Raw genomic sequence first — 21577 nt, forward strand, 5'->3', positions numbered from 1 at the left:
ATATAGATAATACCATACCAAATTATGGTGCCTTTAACTTAAGCACCATATTCATCTGAATCTAAATTTTACTGAACTTATATATACAACAACTATTGAAGAGGTCACAAGAAGCAATGATAATTTGTAAAAAAAAAAAATTAAATAAAATTAGTAAACGAATGGAAATCAAACCAGTGAGAGTCATCATCATTGTTTAACGTCCGCTTTCCATGCTTGCATGGGTTGAACGATTTGACTGAGGGCTGGCGAACCAGATGGCTGCACCAGGCTCCAGTCTTGATCTAGCAGTGTTTCTACAGTTGGATGCCCTTCCTAATGCCAACCACTCCGAGATTGTAGTGGGTGCTTTTTACATGCCACCGGCACGGGGCTAGTCAGGCAGTACTGGCAATGACCTCACTTGAATCTTTTTACACATGCCACTGGCACAGGTGCCAGTAAGGCGACGCTGGTAATGATCGCACTCGAATGGTGCCCTTTTACGTGCCACCGGCACTGAAGCCAGCCGCTCTGGCAATGATCACACTCGGATGGTGCTCTTGGCACCCTACTAGCACGGGGCACAGGAGCCAGTAAGGCAAAGCTGGTAACAGTCACACTTGAATGCTGCCTTTTATGTGCCACTAGCACGGAAGCCGGTTAGTCGCTCTGGCAACGACCACGCTTGGCATTAATAAGGCATCAACACAGAATGAATCTCTCCAGACACAACAAAATATGCTTCAATACATTAATTCACACAAAGAATCTTGCAAACCAAATGCAAAAACAATATTAAAATAAAACAACAAAGAAATATATATATATCATGGATAAAGACACGTTTGAACAAGAAAAATTTATTTTTAATGTTATGTTTTTTGCAATAATTAATTTTTTAATGTTATATAACATGCAATGTAAATTTACAGCTTTTGTCTTCATTAATTTTTTTGTCATTTCACTGTTTAAAGCTTATGTAATTCATTTTTTGAGTAAAATCCACAAGTGACCATCCATCACTATTCAGGTTTTTCTGTCAGATGCAGGACTTATTCATTCACATTGTTTCAATTAATTGTTTTAAATTAATTATGCTTTATCTAGTAGCTTCGAGATTTTGATGATATAATACTTTATTTTTAGAATGACAATGTAGGGTAGGTGTGAGAAGCCAGATTAGGTTGATTCGAATGTAAAATAAGGAAAATATTTGGGCTGGATATAACTGGATTAAATCCTAAAGGTTTACGTTAGTTTAGTCATAATATCTCACTCGCCACTGAGAGCAGGGCTGGGAATAACAACTACTTAAAAGAGGTGGGCAAGGTTGGTGCTAAAAAAAAACAAAAAAAAAAATGGTTAAGAATCATTGTATTGGAGAAAAGATTTTCATTCAATGAGAACACACTTCTAGATATACGAGATGGAACTTCAAAGTCAATTATTTCCGACAAACAACCACCACCCTACCGACACAGGTTGGGGTTTCGAGTTGAGATTCGCAGCAGAAGGACCCCTCATGTTTCGCTGTTGAATGGTTTCCCTCGGCTGTGGATTCGTTTGTGTCTCTTCAAATGACTGTTTGTTAAAAAGGATTTCTCACAGATTTCACAATGATACGGCTTTTCTCCCGTGTGACTCCGGATGTGGATAACAAGGTGGGAATTTTGAGTGAAAGAGTTTCCGCAGATTTCGCAGTGGAAAAGTTTCTGTCCCGTGTGGATCTGTCTGTGCGTCTTTAAGAGGAAATTAGTGCTGAAGGCTTTGCCGCAGATTTCACAGTGGAAAGGTTTCTCTCCAGTATGGCTACGTATGTGGGTCACGAGATGAGATTTGTTCACAAAAGATTTTCCACACAAGTCGCACTCATACGGTTTTTCCCCCGTGTGGATTCTTTGATGAACGACTAAGTTAGAATTCTGAGTGAAAGATTTTCCACAGATGTCGCAGTGGAATGGTTTTTCACCTGTGTGGATCAACTTATGCTTTGTCAACACACTGGTGGACACAAAATATTTCCCACAAATTTCACAGCGGAATGTTTTTTCCTTACTGTGCATTTCTTTGTGCACGAAGATATCTAATTGCGAAGTGAAAGTTTTCCTACAAATCTCACAAGAATATTGAGGAATATCGTCGTACAAAGTTCTTTGATTGGTAAATGTTTCGCTATATAAAGGTTTCTCATCTCTGTCTGTCAGTGTAACTGTCTCTATATCATTAAAGACAAGTGTCTCAGGATTGTTGAAGTGACTAAGGTCCTCCATATCAATATTCTTGAAGAATTCTTTCTTAAGAGCTAAGAAATGTCTTGCGAATATAATCTATAAAAGTTCAGTTCCTTGTCTTTGATATGACAGACGTCTGTTCACAAGCGTGAGAAATATGAAGTGGAGATGTTATTTTCTGTTCACCAGGAGAAAAGTTTGCACTGACTTGTAATGGAGCAATCGGCTGGCATACCTGCAAAGAAAGCAAAAATATGACGGTTTAACGCTGGTGCCAGAACGAAAATGTACATATGTGTGTGTGTGTGTGCACGAGCTGTGGACCAAAACATTTAAACTCTCTGTTACATGATTTGGTGGAATCTAAATAATTGTAGTAAGGTTATTATGAAAAGCACAACCCTTTTGAAACAAGGCCCCTAGTTTTATTATACGATTTCTCAATTTTAAAGTGATCCAAATTAAAAACTTCCATCAAAATTCATGTTAGTTTTGAAAATGACAGGCATTTTATTAAATTCTTCATCATCGTTTAGCTTCTGCTTTCCATGCTAGCATGGGTTGGACGATTTGACTGAGGACTGGTAAACCACATGGCTGCATCAGGCTCCAATCTGATCTGGCAAGGTTTCTACAGCTGGATGCCCTTCCTAACGCCAACAACTCCGAGAGTGTAGTGGGTGCTTTTACATGCCACCAGCACGGGGGCCAGTCAGGCAGTACTGGCAATGACCTCACTCGAATCTTTTAACACATACCACCGGCACGGGTGCCAGTGAAGCGACGTTGGTAACGATCATGCTCGAATGGTGCCTCTTACATGCCACCGGCACTGAAGCCAGCCACTCTGGCAACGATCACACTCGGATGGTGCTCTTAGCACCCTACTAGCACAGGGCACAAGTGCCAGTAAGGCGAAGCTGGTAACGATCACACTCGAATGGTGCCTTTTAAGTGCCACTGGCACAGAAGCTGGTTAGCCGCTCTGTCAATGGTCACGCTCGGATGGTGCTCTTAGCACCCTACTAGCATGGGGCACAGGTGCCAGTAAGGCAATGCTGGTAACGATCACACTCGAATGATGCCCTTTTATGTGCCACTGGCACGGAAGCCGGTTAGTCGCTCTGGCAACGATCACACTCGTATGGTGCTCTTTGCACCTTGCTAGCATGGACATCAGTCATCGAATTTGATCTTGATTTTTCTAAAATTAATTAAGTCAAAGAGAGTGTATTTCAACAGAAATTGGTAACGAAAGGGTTAAAAATGAGAGGAACACATGAATCAGGAAGTTAGGATCCCTTTATTTCATCAGTAACATGTTTTTGGGGATCAATATAAGGCTGTGAACTGGCAGAATCATTAGAATTCTGGGCAAAATGCTTGGCAGCATTTCATCTGTCTTTTGTGTTTTGAGTTCAAATTCTGCCGAGGTCAACTTTGACAGAGCCCTTCACCCTTTCATATAATGGCCACTGAGGAAACTAGGGAGAGATGAATGACTTGGTGAAAGTTAGCCATGTATACAGGCAGGCCCAATCTTCCCAGTTCTTTTACAGGGCTTAGGAAAATTGAAGGACTGTTGCAATAAATGTGTGAATTTGGGAGGGGAATATGTTGAACAAAATCACAATTAACCTCTTGTATTTTCTTTTACCTAAAGCCAGGACCTTTTCAGCAACCCCTTGTACATGTGTGTGGAGAGAGAGAGAGAGAGAGAGAGAGAGAGAGAGAGAGAGAGAGAGAGAGAGAGAGAGAGAGAGAGAGAGAGAGAGAGAGACTGCACGTGTTAACCCTATGATGGCCTTCGTCAAACACACGTAAAATAAAAATCATTGTAGCTCTGATTATCTTGACCTTTTGTTTTGCTATCAAGGACTGTATTGTTGACAGAGTCCTTCCTTTTATGAAAAGGTCGACTATGATTTAAGAGAGATTAGCTGTTATGTTTAACTTGAACAAATAACGATGAAAGGTACCCAGTCAAGATTTGCTGATCAAATGAAAAAGTGTCAGAAAACTTCACTGGTTTATTTGCTGGGGGTCAAAAGTCATTTCTCGTCCTGTCCTGTAAATTAATTGACGATGTTAATCTTGTGATAAAACAACGGAACTTCGACCCTGAACACACGGAGGTCACCCTCCCTTAGTTCACCTTAAAACGAGATAATTACTGCACAAGATATTAATAAAATTAGCTTGACTAATTAGAAACGTACTAAATGGGTGGTGCCATCGATAATATTCCTCACGTCTCATGCAGATGATAGAAATTAAAATCCCTAAAATATAATTTAATACACTTTCATAAACACTAACGGGGGCATTCTAACAGAATCACATCGGAAATAACCCAGAATGGCAAAAACTAATTTCTTCGGATTTGCATTCTAAGTATCTGAGAATGCGATTTATATATAATATATATATTATTGTCCCAGTTTGTATTTTTCTACATATTTATATATAGCGGCGTCCGTACCCTCGTTGGCCTTATATATATATAATATACATACATATATATATATATATATATATATATATATATATAATATATATATATATGCACACGCGTATACATACAGGGGGAGAATTTTTTGCCCTCAACCTCTCCTTTAACGTAATTTTCCAGATTTGATTTCTCTTTTGAAAACATAACCTTTTTGTCGCATTTATATATTAAACATCTGCGCTCAATAAATATTCTTCAAAGTTACGTTTAACATAAGAAGAAAAAAATTACGAAAAACCCCTCAAAGCTGAAGGTAAGCCGAAAAGGAGCCCGGGGGTGGGTGGGAATGATTCCCCTCCCTCTTTTTTAGATGCGTAAGCTACGATGTTTAAAACACACAGTTAGAAGAAATTGTGGTTTGGGGTTACACTAGATAATTACCGATTCTATCCGAAGAGAATAAACCGAAAGAACTATTAAATACCCATCAAATCACATCCCGAACGACACATTTTTGTCGAAGTCCAGGTTATAAATACACACAAGAGCGGGGCGGTCATGACTGGGACGCCTATGATAATTCAATAACAAAAAAAAAAAAAAGAAAGAAAGAAAAAAGAAAGGAAATACCATGCAAAAAATTGACCGGAAAATGGAGAATAATAAAAAAAAAAATGCCAACCTCTCTGCCATCACCACCACCATTTAAAACCCTTGTTTTAAATGTATTAAAATTACTTACCAGATAATACCCGGTCCGAATGGTGTTAATTCATAGATGTAAATGAAGAACTTCGGAAGCGGCTATAATTAATTTAAATTAATTATACGCATCACTGATGTTATTTAAGCAAGAACAATGAAGACGATTGCGGAAAAAACTGAAAGGTCGAGCACTTTGGAAGGAAGAACGGAGCTGTCAATGGTTAATTTAATTTTGCATATAATATAAAAGGAATTTAGAACGCTTAAACGATTCGTTACATTAAACAGATAATAAATAATTTATGATCTTATAGAATTAATCGATTTATCGGAGTATTAGGGGGAAATATTTCTGTAGGATGTGATTTAGTTGAAAGACAAAGCCCACACTCCTTTGTTCCGCTGCAGTCAAGGAGTCAGTGCCCGTGGCAGGCAAGGGAGGTCACTCTAGGGGAAGAGAAAACAAAGCCGCCTTCCTTTTGACATCACCTTATATTAAATGGTGCAGTCTTTCTCTAGATATAAATAATGGGTGTTCATTCTGTTTATACCTTCACATGTGGTTACAGAAACTAGTCTGCTACACTAGCACAGGCTGATGTACTATTAGCAGTAGTAGTGGTGGTCTAACAACAGGAAGTGGTATAGGAAACCAATAGATAATGGCTTGTGGGCGGTGTTCGGAAGTTCATGTCCCCGCTTGTAAAAGTTTCCATTGCGTAAATGAAAGCGAGAGGGACAGAATCCGGTTAGGACGCCGGATAAAACGCTTTGCGCCGTTCCGTCCGTCTTTACGTCCTGAGAGATCTCTTAGATTTGAACGGCAGTTTTTAACATAATTTCTAGGTAACTAAAAAACTTTAAACTTCGTATACTGGAAGAATGTGTTTATAAAACATCTTTTTCTCTTGGTTTTATTGAGAAAATTCTATAGTTTGTAAGATGTTTGTTGTTTTTTTTTCTTCAATTTCTACAATTTCAACCAATCAATGACGTCTATTGAGGTAAAAAAACATTCTGTGCCGTATGAATATATCCCTCGTTTAAGAAACAGGTTGGGTTTATTTACATTTGTGAAGAAAAACAGATACCCTTCCCCCCACCCGTAACCCTAACTAACCCTAACCCTAAAACAGATTGAAATGCAATAGATCGATACTAGGGTCATAATTATGGGTGACAATTTCATATGACACTGCGAGAAAAAACTGCCGTTCAAACCGAAAAGATCCAACGCTTGGCGCCGTTCCGTCCGTCTTTAAGTTCTGAGTTCAAATTCCGACGCTGCTTTTCATCCTTTCGAGGTCGATAAAATAAATACTAGTAAATGGGCGAGCTGGCAGAAACGGTAGCACGCCGGGCGAAATGCGTAGCCGTATTTCGTCTGTCGTTACGTTCTGAGTTCAAATTCCGCCGAGGTCGACTTTACCTTTCATTCTTCCGGGGTCGATTAAATAAATAAAGACTGACCCCCACCCACATATATACAATGAGCTTCTTTCAGTTTCCGCCTACCTTTCACAAGGCTTTGGTCAGCCCGGGGCTATAGTAAAAGACACTTGCTCAAGGTGCCCTGCAGTGGGACTGAACCCGGAATCATGTGGTTGGGAAGCAAGCTTCTTACCACACAGCCACCCCCATGGCAAATAGAAGCTTTAATGCGTAGAGACACTGGCATGAGTGAAGATACGTGCAGAGGGTGTTTCACTTGTGGTCTCAAGATTGTGGTTTCGATTCCTGGACTGGGCGACTTGTGGTGTTCTTGAGCAAGACACTTCATTTCTCATTGTTCCAGTCTGCTTAGCTGTAAATGGGTCACAACCCTGAGACCGACTGACCGACTGACCGACTGACGTCTCTTTCAGAGAAAATATTAGGATCTCAGTCACGGATAAACCATGTAGGGTTAATAACTGACCCTGCGTGGCCCAGGACTTGAGACAATAATCTCCAGGGGACTTACTACTACTACCACTACTACTACTACTACTACTACTACTACTACTACTACTACTACTACTACTACTACTACTGCTACTGCTGCTACTACTACTATTACTATTGCTGCTGCTACTACATTGATGACCTCGAGGAAAAATATTGTTTTCAGAATACCAGACGAAATTGTGTAGTAGTAGTAGTAGTAGTAGTAGCAGCAGCAGTGGTATTTGTAGTAGTAGTAGTAGTAGCAGCAGTGGTATTTGTAGTAGTAGTAGTAGTAGCAGCAGTGGTATTTGTAGTAGTAGTAGTAGCAGCAATGGTATTTGTAGTAGTAGTAGTAGTAGTAGTAGTAGCAGTGGTAACCCTCGGACTTTCCCCCCTTCCCATTCCCCCTTGCAGAACAGAAGAACGGTCTTCATCATCACCTGACCAAAATTAACCAATGAGAACGCAGCAATCCATTCTCTGCCGAATGCCTATCCGTATTTCTGGATATCTCTTCTGCGATGTCCTGATGTCCTTTCCACCGTTTCCAGCGGATTCCATCCATCTTCCTCTCATCTTTCGTCCTTCACAGACTTTTGCTGCACTGATCCCCCTCCTCCCCTCTCGACCAAAATACCAATTCCGTATCTCCCGTCCTTCCACCCGTGACTCCGTCCAAGAAAGCTACAGCGGTGCTTAAACAATAATTACAAGGTAACCATTAACATTAACGTTCTTTGAGTATAACTACACTTTAGGGCCCCAGTGACTTTGCGTCTTCGTACTTTTCTTAGTTGTTTATTGTTTATTTGTTTTAATCATTGGACTACGGCCATACTGGGATCACCGCCTTGAAGGGTTTTGAATCTGGTACTCGTTTTGTCGGTCTTTTCGCCAAACTGCTACCTCACAGACGTAAATAAACCAATACCGTTTATCAAGTAGTGGGATAAATAGAAGCGCGCGCGCACTCACTCTTATATATATATATACGATGGGGTTCTTTCAGTTTCCAATTACAAGATCCACTCACAAGGTTTTGGTCAGCTAAGGGTTACAGTGGGAGACATCCGAAGGTGTCACGCAATGGAATTGAACCCGGAATCATGTGGTTGGGAAGTAAGCGTCTTGCAACGCAGACTGCTCATGTTCCTTGATGAAATTTTGTGGGAAACATTTCCGAAGGTTTTGATGACGTTTATGTCCATGAAATGCTTTTAAAAACATTTCTGTTTTGGAGAAAATAATTAAGACGTAATTTTTTAAGAAATTGGGGAATTTATAAAATCTTGACTTGAATTACTGAAACGAAATAAAATACCTGCGTTTACTACAGGTATTGCTGTGGTTTAATTTCTGTGGACTTTTAGATATCATTACATCTAATAATTAATGCTGTTTTAATTAAATACTTTAGAGTCACCAAAATATTTCTTTTTTACTTTTCTAATAAATTTGCTTTTTCTTTTTTCATTTCGTTTCGGTATTTCCCGGCCTCATGCATCTTGGAAATTTCGCAGTGGTCCTTCGCTAAATTTACCAAAAAACAAAAGAAATCCAGGGGAAGGTCTGTAACAGATCGCCTTCATGTGTGGGATTTTTAGAGGAATTTTGCTTTAAGTACCTTCTCATAATTTTTTTAATTCGTTTTGCATGCAACAACAGCTGCCCCACACAATCTCACAACTCTCTAATGGCATGGGCACTAAATGATTGTATGCTGGACAGTTTCGTTTCCATGCAAGCATCTCGGGAAAGTTTGGCTGTTGGCACTTTCATGCCTGAAGTGCTTGTCTCAAACATAAAAGACTCCCTCTGGAACACTGCCATGCTGAAGACACTGTATTACTTGATTCTCTACCTGATGAATTTCTTATAGGAAATACCTTTATGTTTTCTCCTGCATGTCCAATTTGGTAACTCCTATTAGGAAATGAAACACATGTAATGGTGACTATATAATACCTGAAAATTTTTCCAGTCTCCTGTTTTACTAAATTTAAATGTACAAAGGAGAAATCAGATTGACATTACACTTGTTTCGTTACTCAGACGATATCTCACACAATGCAATTGTAAATTATCAATTTGATTTTTCCTTTCCCCATTTCGATTCTTACTTTTATTATTCACTGTGTGTGTGGCTTCTTTTGAGCCTACTGGATCTTACCTTGGAGTTTATTATGCATGTTGGAATTTTGGGAAAATATCTCCGTAAGATTATTCCTTGTTCTGGTCCCTGACTCCCTTCCTGTGCTTGCAGTGCTTCATCAACCAAGAGGAACCCTTCATCTTGAAGGACGAGAACTTGTATGGCTGAAAGCTGGCTTCAGATGGTACAACACGGTGGCTTCTACTTTGAATGTTTGGCTGTTTTTGTTGTAACTAAAATACGTTACCAAAATATTACAAAACTTTTGATTCAACACAATATGAACTTAAATACATTTAGGTTATAAAATGTTCAGCTGTTCTTGGTTAATCATCCTCATCGTTTAACGTCCGCTTTCCATGCTAGCATGGGTTGGACGGTTCAACTGAAGTATGGGAAGCCCGAAGGCTGCACCAGGCTCCAGTCAGATCTGGCAGAGTTTCTACAGCTGGATGCCCTTCCTAACGCCAACCACTCTGTGAGTGTAGTGGGTGCTTTTTACGTGCCACCCGCACAGGTGCCAGGCGAGGCTGGCGAACGGCCACGCTCGGATGGTGTTTTTTATGTGCCACCGACACAGGTGCCAGATGAGGCTGGCAAACGGCCACGCTCGGATGGTGTTTTTTATATCAACAGATTCTCCGAAGAAATTCCCTGAAAAAAAATATTCTTTGTTTTTATATCTTTGCATTTCAAATCTGTCTCCTTCATATCTTACATTATTGTTTCTTTATCTTGTTTCAGAATATTGGATGACCTTGGCATTGATTCATTCTTCATCAGATGCGTCGTCAATATTTATCATCTTCGAAAGACTAAAAGAAAATGTGATGCAGAACGGATTTGATAATTCCGAAGAATTATGTTGAAATAAGTGGAATGACGTCAATTCTCTTCTTCAAATTTGTTTTCCTTTTTAATTAAACTTGGATGATTTCGCAAAGAATTTTACAGCATCTTCAAATATCGACAAAGATTATGGTTACTGGAAATACAGCAGTAGAAATATTTGTCAGGAATATACAATAAAACGAAAATAGGGAAAATATCCCCTTTGGATTATATGAGAAACTTAATTGGGTTTTATCCTGAAGATATGCCAAAAGTGATTGGAAAGTCATCCTATGGTGATGTCCATGGTAAGCCGTTCTCTGGAAGTAGTGACTTAACAAAACTCAAGCGCATTCCTGCCGGAGAGAAGTCCCATCAGTGTGATATCTGTGGCAAATCATTCACTGAAAATGGTGATTTAACTAAACACAAACGTATTCATACAGGAGAGAAGCCGTTTCACTGCGATGTGTGTGGTGTGTCTTTCTCTCAAAAAGGTAACCTCACCACTCATAAACGGATTCATACAGGGGAGAGACCCTATTGCTGTGACATCTGTGGTAAATCATTCTCTCAGAGTGGTGAACTGACTATTCACAACCGTATTCACACAGGAGAAAAACCCTATCGTTGCGACATCTGTGGTAAATCGTTCTCTCGTAAAGGTAACCTAACCACTCATAAGCGTATTCATACAGGAGAGAAACCATATCACTGTGATATCTGTGGTAAGTCCTGCTCGGGCAGTAGCAACCTGATTACTCACAAGCGCATTCACACAGGGGAGAAGCCATATCAATGTGATGTCTGTGACAAGTCGTTCTCTCAGAGTGGTGAGTTAACAAAACACAAACGTGTTCATACAGGAGAGAAGCCATTTCATTGTGATATCTGTGGTAAATCATTCTATGGAAGCAGCGAATTAACCATACATAAGTATTTTCATGCAGAAGAGAAAATATACCAGTGTGATATCTGTGGTAAATCATTCTCAAGGGGGAGCGATTTAACAAGACACATACGAATTCACACAGGAGAGAGGCCTTACAACTGCGATATCTGTGGTAAATCATTCTCTGAAAACAGTGTCTTGACTAAACACAGACGTATTCATACGGGAGAGAACCCATACCATTGCGATATCTGTGGTAAGCCGTTCTCGCAGAGTGGTGAATTAACCAGACACATACGTGTTCATACGGGAGAGAAACCATACCACTGTGATATCTGTGGTTCATCCTTTTCTCAGAGTGGTGAACTGACAACACACAAACGTGTCCATACAGGGGAGAAGCCATATCACTGTGATGTCTGTGGTAAATCATTCTCTCAAAAAAGTCACTTAACTACGCATGTATCTCTTCATGCAGAAATGTAATTGCATCAATACTGAAATATAAAACATCATCATCATCATTTAACATCCGTTGTCCATGCTGGCATGGGTTGGATGGTGTGACCAGGGCTGATAAACTGAGGGCCTGCACCAGACTCTTGTCTGATTTGATATGGTTTCTACAGCTAGATGCCCTTCCTAATGCCAACCACTCCAAGAATGCACAGTTTTGTTAAGAATGGAGCAAGATAAAGTTATATGCAGAAATACAATTACCTTGATAGAAACACATATTGTGTATCCATATACAGTTTTTGTGATATTTTTGCTGTTTTTTAATGAAGTATATGTGTGTGTGTGTATATATATATATATATAGATAGATAGATAGATAGATAGATAGATATGTAAATTTTATCTAGTCCATGCAAGCATGGAAAGTGGAGGTTAAAACTGATGATGCTGGTGTATGTAGATGTATATATGTGTGTGTGTGTGTGTTTAAACTGATGTAATTAATAACAGCTTCGATTAGTTCTGATTGGGTCACAGGTTTTGGTTTTGTATTTATCAATTTAATTAGATTTTGTTAAGACAATTACTAAATTTAATATAAAATGAACTAAATTTGATCTTACAAAATCTCTTTTCTTGCATGGTTTTTAGAACACAAAAGAAAATAAAAGAAGACTTTTTTTATTTAAAAGAAATATTTTAATCTTTTTCATAATTCACTTTGATTGTTACATTTGCAAAATATGACCTTGTTTTTGGTTTTAGCGTTACGAAGTATTTTCCCACTTTTGGATGTCTAATCGAAAGGAATTGGTCCGTTCCGGGCTGACTTGATCGCCATTTTGTCAAACGTTCAGAGCACCGACTTCTTTTGTAGCAAGCATAAACATCTACTTCTCCGGTTCCAGCAAAAGTAATAACTTTCACTTTCTTTAATGATACCGTCTTCACATTGAGTTTAAACAAGATTTTCTCTCCAGGAACTGAACTCAGACCCTCAACTACTGAGTTCTCATGAATGTTACGGATGTACATAGATATATCGCAGACTTTGATGCCTACTTTTGCAAAAGATTCTTGTACAGAAGCTGTATCATAGCCAAGATCATAAGTGGACTTCATGATGTCACAAGCAGCCTCTGTGAAGTTGGTTTTTGGATGCCAGTAGAAACGGTTGCTGTGTGCCGTTATCTGGAATACTTTCTTAACACTCCAGTCTTTGTAATTGGCTAACAGACAGTAGAACCGGTTGAACACTCCGCTGAGGTAGTGCACATCCATATCATCGGAGATGTTTCCAGCATCTGTGATTGATTTACCATCCTCCGATTGTTTACAAAGTTTGCGTATCGAATTTTTGGTGACGCCGCCTCCAGCTTCCCAGTCGTTGCTTCCTTTTTCAAAATATTCGGCTGCCTCTCCGGCCAGGTCACTGAAGGATTCGTCGATGCCCCCCGACTGACCCTTGTACACCAGGTTTGAATGTTCTTCTGTGAAGCAGTGTGTCACTTCATGAGCAACTATGTCGAGACCGACAAGAGGCAGGAAGGTGTCATCACCATCACCAAACGTGAAGTTTCGGCCGTTGTAGTTAGCCACGGCCGTGTTGTGTCCGTAGTGCACCCGAAAGATCATAGGCAATTGTTTCTTCGGGGGCACTTTCACCCATTCCATGTACATATTGTGGATAATGGTACCGTAGAAAAGAGCATCATTTACCGGGGAATAAGCTCCATTTATTTCATCCTTTGCACCATTCTTGCAGTTGGTATGATAAGTTTTTTCATCCTCATCGGAGAGAAACTCCTTCCCATTCAGGTTCACAACAATCACGAAGCTGTTGCGGAAATAGCAATCTTCTCCCGTCCGCCTCACCTGCAAATAAGGGAGCAGTTCCCCGTATGTTTTCTTCCCTATCAATTTGTTCCCTCCTATGCCTTTCATCTGATATTTCTCTCTCGCAGTTTCTAGTGTGTTCCATTTGTCTACAAGCCTTCCAGTCTTCGCATTGATCATCATGCAAAATCGATAATTTTCCCCATCAGACACAGCAAAGTATTGAACTCGGTAAACCAGAATTCCGATACTGTCCTTCACATAGATCATCAACTGAGGTTTGTCGCTGTCTATGCGGGCCCCTTCCATAGGGAATTTGCCATACATCAGAGCTAATTGCACAGCTTCCTGTTCAGTGACATTTGGTATTGTAGAGTTGATGTCATCATCAAGGTTTTGAACTAGTTTACCTGTCACCTGGCCAGTGTACACATGGGTTTTGGCATCTGTCTCCACGGTGAGGGTGGCATCAAACACGGGAAGCCCTCTGTAGGTCTCGTGGTACTTTTTGATGTCTGTTCCTTGTACGCTTGGTGCTGAATCTGTTAATTCGACATCCTCGTCTTTGGTTAGACCAAACAGGTCACGTGTGGTGATCATGTGACTCGGCTGTCGCTTCACCATCTCACTCAGCGTCTCCACGTTGGACAGGAACACGTCCCGAGCCTGTCGCCATTTCGCTGACGTCACACAATGGCTCCCCAGGAACGCTAGAGAGAGAGAGAGAAAGAGGAAGATAATAATGGTTTCAAATTTTGCCACAAGGGCAGCAACTTTAGGGGAGGGGGCGAGTCAGTTACATAGACCCCAGTCTTTAACTGATACTTATTCTATCGACCCCGAAAGCATAAAAGGTAAAGTCGACCATGGCGGAATTTGAACTCAGAACATAACAGCAGACAAAATACCTATTTCTTTACTACCCACAAGGGGCTAAACACAGAGAGGACAAACAAGGACAGACAAAGGGATTAAGTCGATTACATCGACCTCAGTGCGTAACTGGTACTTAATTTATCGACCCCGAAAGGATGAAAGGTAAAGTCAACCTTGGCGGAATTTGAACTCAGAACATAACGGCAGACAAAATACCTATTTCTTTACTACCCACAAGGGGACAAACACGAGGACAGACAAATGCATTAAGTCGATTACATCGACCCCAGTGTGTAACTGGTACTTAATTTATCGACTCTGAAAGGATGAAAGGCAAAGTCAACCTCGGCGGAATTTGAACTCAGAATGTAGCGGCAGACGAAATACCTATTTCTTTACTACCCACAAGGGGCTAAATACAGAGAGGACAAACATGGACAGACATAGGTATTAAGTCGATTACATCGACCTCCCCAGTGCGTAACTGGTACTTAATTTATCGACCACGAAAGGATGAAAGGCAAAGTCGACCTCGGCGGAATTTGAACTCAGAACGTAACGGCAGACGAAATATCGATCAGAATTTCGCCCGGTGCAATAGCGTTTCTGCCAGCTTGCTGTCTTTGATGGGCGAAATACTGTTAAGTATTTTGTCCATTGCACTAATGATTCTGTCAGCTCATCGCCTTAAAGAAGAAAAAAATAATAATAATATTTGAAGAGAATATTATGAGAAAAAGATCTTTAACCCTTCGGCAGCAGCAGTTTTCTGTCGAAAGGAATGGTTTTTTTATTCACAAGTCTTTTATTAATCATGCATTATCTTGTGGCTTTGAGGTTTTGATGGACGTAACTCTCTTTTACTTGTTTCAGTCATGTGACTGTGGCCATGCTGGAGCACTGCCTTTAGTCGAAGAAATCGACCCCAGGACTTATTCTTTGTAAGCCTATTACTTATTCTATCGGTCTCTTTTGCCAAACTGCTAAGTTACGGGAACGTAAACACACCAGCGTCAGCTGTCAAGTGATAATGGGGAGACAAACACAGATACACAAACATATTCACACACACACACACATATATATATATATACATACATACATATATATGGCAGGCTTCTTTTAGTTTCCATCTACCAAATCCACTCACAAGGCTATAGTAGAAGACACTTGCCCAAGGTGTCACACAGTTGGACTGAACCCAGAACCAAGTGGTTGGTAAGCAAGCCACTTACCACACAGCCACTCCTAATAATAATAACAACAATAATAATAATATCAATACTAATATTATTACTATTACTAAGGTATGTGCTAATTCTCTTATTACCACAATCATCATAATTATTAATTAGAATTTATGTGATAAAATGCTGAAGAGAGAGAAAAGGGGTGGGTGTGAGGAGAGGTGAAGGGCTTTAGTTATCTTTTGATATGGGAAAAGACATTATCCAGTTATTATCATTATTATAACTTGTTGCTCTTATTATCATCATTATTATTATTATTATTATTATTAATGTTATGGCAGTGAGCTGGCAGAATCGTTAGCACATCAGGCATAAAGCTTTGCAGTATTTTGCCTGTCACTAGGTTCTGAGTTCAAATTCCACTGAGGGTGACTTTGCCTTTCGTCCTTATTATTATTATTATATTATTATTATTATATTATTATTATTATCATTGTGGAGGCATGTGGTTTAGTGGTTAGGGTGCCAGCACCATGATTGTAAGATTGTGGTTTCGATTCCTGGACCGGGCGACGTGCTGTGTTCTTGAGCAAAACACTTCATTTCACATTGCTCCAGTCCACTCAGCTGGCAAAAATGAGTAACACTGCGATGGACTGTCGTCCCGTCCAGATGGAGAACACATAGACCATTGAAACTGGGAAACCAGGCCCATGAGCCTGGCTAGGCTTTAAAAGGGCGTATTTATTTATTATATTATTATTATTATTATTATTATTATTATTATTATCATCTTCATTATCCTCGTTAATTAAACTACTATTAACTGAACTAATTCTCCCTACTATTAAAACAGTTGTTACAGAGTTATTATAGCCACGACTGCTTTGATAAGAATTACGTGTGTTGTTATGACCGAATTTATATTCGTTTGAAGTGACAATGGCAGGACCTTTATTAGGTGTGGTAGAATAAAAGAGTTTTGTCGTAAACAAGTTAAACATCTGGTGATATTTATGCTGTGGAGGGAACTTTGCTTTAATAATGCCAAAGAATTGTTCCAGCAATCCCTTAACATTTAAGCAGAAATGTGATGTACCCCAGAAAAATATGACTTCCCCCCACCTCTCTTACCTGGAGTATAGGGGACAAAGGAGCATTTGTAGTAAATGATGGACATAGTTGACATCAGGATCCAGGATCATCATTCTGGTAAGATCCTGTGGGGTCAGGTCTAAACTGAAGGACAGCATGAGTACAGCACCCCAGGGGTGGTATACAGCTTGGACTGGTCTATCATAGCTTGCTTCCTAACCACATGGTTCTGGGTTCAATCCCACTGCATGGCGCCTTTGTCAAGTGTCTTTTACTATAGCCTCGGGCCAACCAAAGCCTTATGAGGGGATTTGTTAGATGGAAACTGAAAGAAGCCTGTTGTGTATATATATGTATATATTTATGTGTTTGTCTCCCCCAACATCACTTGAAATCTGGTGTTCATTCATTCCATTTCAATATTCTTCCAAAACCGTATTCCTTACACAGTCTACAGTCAACAAACTTAGCCACATTATCATGCCCCCTTCTATTGTGGTTTTGGGCCAGTTTGCTAGATTCACTCTCACCATATGAGATTGTTCCATTTTCGCTGCAAAGGGGTGATTCACTGCTCTTATCTATGCAGAACTTGGTACAATTAGTTCTCAGAGCTTGTTCCTGGATGCTACAAATCAGGGCATCAGGGCATCCTTTCAGACCATTTAGCCACGTCCAGGTGTTGGTCTTATTTTCCCCTTCAATTTCTCTGACCCCAAATCACTAGACTGTGAGAGCAACACCTCCACCATTAGGTCACGGGTCTTTGGATATTGAAAGCTATAAGGGTTTTTATAATCACCAGTAGAAGATCAATATCTAAAGATGTGAGGTGTGCAACTTTTCCTCATTAAGAAAAATGCTTTGTTCAATAAGACAGAAGAGGCAGAAATGCAATAATTGTGGGTTTCAAATTTTGGCACAAGACCAGCAATTTCTGTGGCGGGAGATAAATCAATTACATCAACCCCAGAACAGCTGGTTCATATTTTGTTTAAAGGTGGGTACTGTTAATCAAAATGTTAACTTTGTTAACCGTTAATCTGTTAACCAAAAAGTAAACTTTGATAAACATCAATTTGTTAATTCTTTAAAAATGTAAGAGAAGTTATCGATAAACCGTTAATGTTTATTTTAATTATAGAAACCCTCCCCCCCAAACCAGTTTTTGCTCTAGAATCACCTAAAAACACCTTTAAAAAGGGCCAAAACTATAAAATCCTTTAACTTCAATTCAAATGAAGTTAACTCAAGTAGATTTGTGTTAATGGAATTTAATTAGTCCAATAATGATTTCCAATGTTAACTTAAAATTGAAATTGTTAACAAAAATGTTAACTTCATTAATTAGGGGTTTGGCACCCAGGTTTGATTTTATTGACCCCGAAGGGGATGAAAGGAAAAGTCGACTTTGGGGGATTTTGAACTCAGAATGTAAAGAGAGCTGAAATACCACTTAGCATTTTTACAGGGGCACAGTAATGAATCTGCCAGCTAACGACAGCCTTGGAATAATTACTAATAACGAATTCTAATAGGAGCTGGGTTTATTATGGAGAAACTCAACTAAATAACCTTTCAAGTATTAGACCGGAGACTGACACACACACACACTCTCTCTCTCTCTCTCTTTCTCTCTCAATGTTTTGCTTTGTTAAATTCTATCAGATCAGAATATACATGTGTCACATAAAACAATCCACTTTACTTTTTCTTTCACTTTTCATTCTCTGTCTGTCTACCCGTCTGTCTGTCTGTCTGTTTTTATTCATCCATCCATCTATTTATTTATCTCTCTCTCTCTCTCTCTCTCTCCACCTCTGTCTGTCTGTCCATCCATCTCTGTCCATCACTCTATCTATCTATATCTATCTGTCTGTCTGTCTATCTATCTATCTTTCTATCTGTCTATCTGTCTATCTATCTCTCTGTCTGTCTGTCTATCTATCTCTCTCTCTCTCTCTCTCTCTATCTATCTATCTATCTTCTATCTGTCTGTCTGTCTGTCTATCTATCTATCTATCTATCTATCTGTCTGTCTGTCTGTCTGTCTGTCTATCTATCTATCTATCTATCTATATGTCTGTCTGTCTGTCTCTCTGTCTGTCTGTCCATCCATCTCTGTCCATCACTCTATCTATCTATATATATCTGTCTGTCTGTCTATCTATCTATCTATCTATCTATCTATCTATCTATCTATCTATCTATCTATCTACTATCTATCTATCTGTCTATCTATCTCTCTATCTATCTATCTATCTGTCTGTCTGTCTATCTATCTATCTGTCTGTCTGTCTGTCTGTCTATCTGTCTGTCTGTCTGTCTGTCTGTCTGTCTATCTATCTATCTGTCTGTCTGTCTGTCTATCTGTCTATCTATCTATCTATCTATCTATCTATCTATCTGTCTGTCTGTCTGTCTGTCTATCTGTCTATCTATCTATCTATCTATCTGTCTGTCTGTCTGTCTGTCTCTCTCTCTCTCCTCTCTCTCTCTCTCTCTCTCTCTCTCTCTTGCCTGACTGCTCGTCTGTCTGCCTGTCTAATTTTCTCTCTATCTCCTTTTGTCTGTATATATGTGAGACAGCTATTTAAATTTAAAAAGAAATATTTCTAAATATCTATTATATTATTATCTAATATATAAATATGAAAATTGTCTAATTAACATTTTTAAATATATCATTATACATATTTATCATATATATATATATATATACATATATATACATATATATACACATATATATATACATATATATATGATAATATATATTTGAATGTATGTTATACATAAGGAAAAAATTATAAGCTTTTGTATTAATTTCCCCCTTAATTGGTTTTGCAAGCTGGCAACTTGATGAATATACATACATATGATTGATTGATTGATTGATTCTAGTTTCAGCTCATGAGCTGTGGCCATGCTGGGGCACCGCCATTTATATATATATATATATAATAATAATAATAATAATATGAGGGAATCTAATTCCAAACTTACAGGGAATTTTGCACTTTACTTTATCATCGTTATATGTTTTATCTTATATTTAATCTTTCTATAAGATGTAATTTTTCATTATTGAATTGATAAAAGGTGTTTTTTTTTCTAATTTACATATATATATATATATATATATATATATATATATATAATATATATATATATATATATTATATATATATATATATTATATCTATAATACACACATATTTATATAAATACAGAGTGAGAGAGAGAGAGAGGCACACATATGCACATCCACATCCACATGGCTATAAATATACCCATGACTTTCAGAAACATATTTTTACAGTTTCAGAATCGATGAAGCATGGACTCAACTGCCTGCATCAGTTGTTCGCTGTCAGGAAACGAACATCCTTCAGGTCTTCCATACTTCCTGAAATTTTGCTAACATTTTTTTCTTTTAGTCTTTTATCTGTTTCAGTCATTTGACTGTGGCCATGCTGGAGCACTGCCTTTAGTCGAGCAAATCGACTCCCAGGACTTATTCTTTGTGAGCCTAGTACTTATTCTATCAGTCTCTTTTGTAGAACCGCTAAGTTACAGGGATGTAAACACACCAGCATCGGTTGTCAAGCGATGATGGACACACACACTCACGCACACACACACACACACACACACACACACACACACACACACACACACACACACTCACACACACACACACACAGATGCATGTACATACAGACACACACTTACACCAAGAAATTGTACGTTTAACTCACCAAGTATTACGAGAAACAGGAGCAGGACCCCAACTCTACAGGTAGCCATCGTCTCTCTGTGTCACAGTGGTCAGTCAGAATTGGACGATAGCCAGAATTGGTCAAGCAGAGTCACAGCAAGGATGGAACAGTGGACTTTGAGCCAGGGGACAGAGGCAAATGTTTAAAACAGCCGACTTTCCAGGTGTAGGGCCTTATACGCGGTTGACGGTTGCGCCACACAGAGAGGGCCTTCAGTCTGATGCGGACAGAGTGAGTGGACACTGTTGCTATGAGAGAGAGAGAGTGGATGCTCACGCTCGGGTTGTGGAACACTCGTTCAAAATGGGGGTATTATATAAGTGAGGGGGGGGAGCTTTATGGGGGGTGGGGGTGGAAATGAAAACAGGCCGAGACAATCTTTTGTCTGATTGGACAGTCACCGGTTATGTGTTGCTGCCTGTTTGTCTGTCTGTCTGTGTGTATATGTGTGTTTGTGTGTGTGTGTGCGTGTATTTTGGTGTCTATGCGTCGCCAAACTGGCTTCTGTTTCAGCTCGTTAGTAGATTGGTATTTAAAAGCAACTGTAGAATCTTCATTATCCTACTCAACGCATTCTCTCTCTCTGACACACACACACACACACGTATGCATGCACACACACACACTGCCATGCGCTTACATTTATGTGTGTTTGTGTGTGTTGTACATAAGCATATATGTATGTATGTATGCCTGTATATACATCAATTACTCTCACCCCCTCTGAACACACACATATATTATATATACATATATAAATATATACATACATATACATACATACATACATATACATATATATATATATATACACACACACACACATAGTATATTTATATATACATAGATATGGATATATATATATATAATGTGTATATCTATATGTGTGTGTGTATGCATATATATATATATATATATATATATATATATATATATATATATATGCATATGTATCTATATATATATATATAGACACACACAAATTTATAAGCACACACACACACACATGAACACACCCAGTCTAAATAACATGACACTGGAAAACAGTGGTGACAGTAGTCAGAGTATTACTACTGCTGCTACTACTACTACTACAATTGCTGCTGCTGCTGCTGCTACTACTACTTCTGCTGCTGTTGTTGCACCAATTAGTTCCCAAAGGTTGTTG

At 39.0% G+C, this 21577-nt stretch overlaps 3 protein-coding genes across 3 annotated transcripts; 1 reads left to right on the forward strand and 2 right to left on the reverse strand.

The window, feature by feature from the left end:
- Window positions 1–935: 935 nt before the first annotated feature.
- LOC115226572 (zinc finger protein 239-like) lies at window positions 936–6043 on the reverse strand. The gene is made up of 2 exons (XM_029797579.2): window positions 5408–6043; window positions 936–2448 (listed from the first exon to the last, which is right to left on the reverse strand). Exon 2 carries the CDS (start codon window positions 2250–2252, stop codon window positions 1503–1505), a length of 750 nt encoding a protein of 249 aa, XP_029653439.1. The 5' UTR covers window positions 2253–2448; window positions 5408–6043; the 3' UTR covers window positions 936–1502.
- A 1707-nt stretch (window positions 6044–7750) lies between these two features.
- Window positions 7751–12295, forward strand: LOC115226556 (zinc finger protein 239-like). Its single transcript, XM_029797559.2, has 2 exons — window positions 7751–8010; window positions 10193–12295. Exon 2 carries the CDS (start codon window positions 10512–10514, stop codon window positions 11655–11657), a length of 1146 nt encoding a protein of 381 aa, XP_029653419.1. The 5' UTR covers window positions 7751–8010; window positions 10193–10511; the 3' UTR covers window positions 11658–12295.
- An 11-nt stretch (window positions 12296–12306) lies between these two features.
- Window positions 12307–20754, reverse strand: LOC115226755 (elastase). The gene is made up of 2 exons (XM_029797776.2): window positions 20389–20754; window positions 12307–14176 (listed from the first exon to the last, which is right to left on the reverse strand). Exons 1-2 carry the CDS (start codon window positions 20435–20437, stop codon window positions 12330–12332), a joined length of 1896 nt encoding a protein of 631 aa, XP_029653636.1. The 5' UTR covers window positions 20438–20754; the 3' UTR covers window positions 12307–12329.
- Between the last annotated feature and the right edge of the window lie 823 nt (window positions 20755–21577).

The sequence above is a fragment of the Octopus sinensis genome, linkage group LG30, assembly GCF_006345805.1.
Source record: "Octopus sinensis linkage group LG30, ASM634580v1, whole genome shotgun sequence".
In the NCBI taxonomy this organism is placed as follows: domain Eukaryota; kingdom Metazoa; phylum Mollusca; class Cephalopoda; order Octopoda; family Octopodidae; genus Octopus; species Octopus sinensis.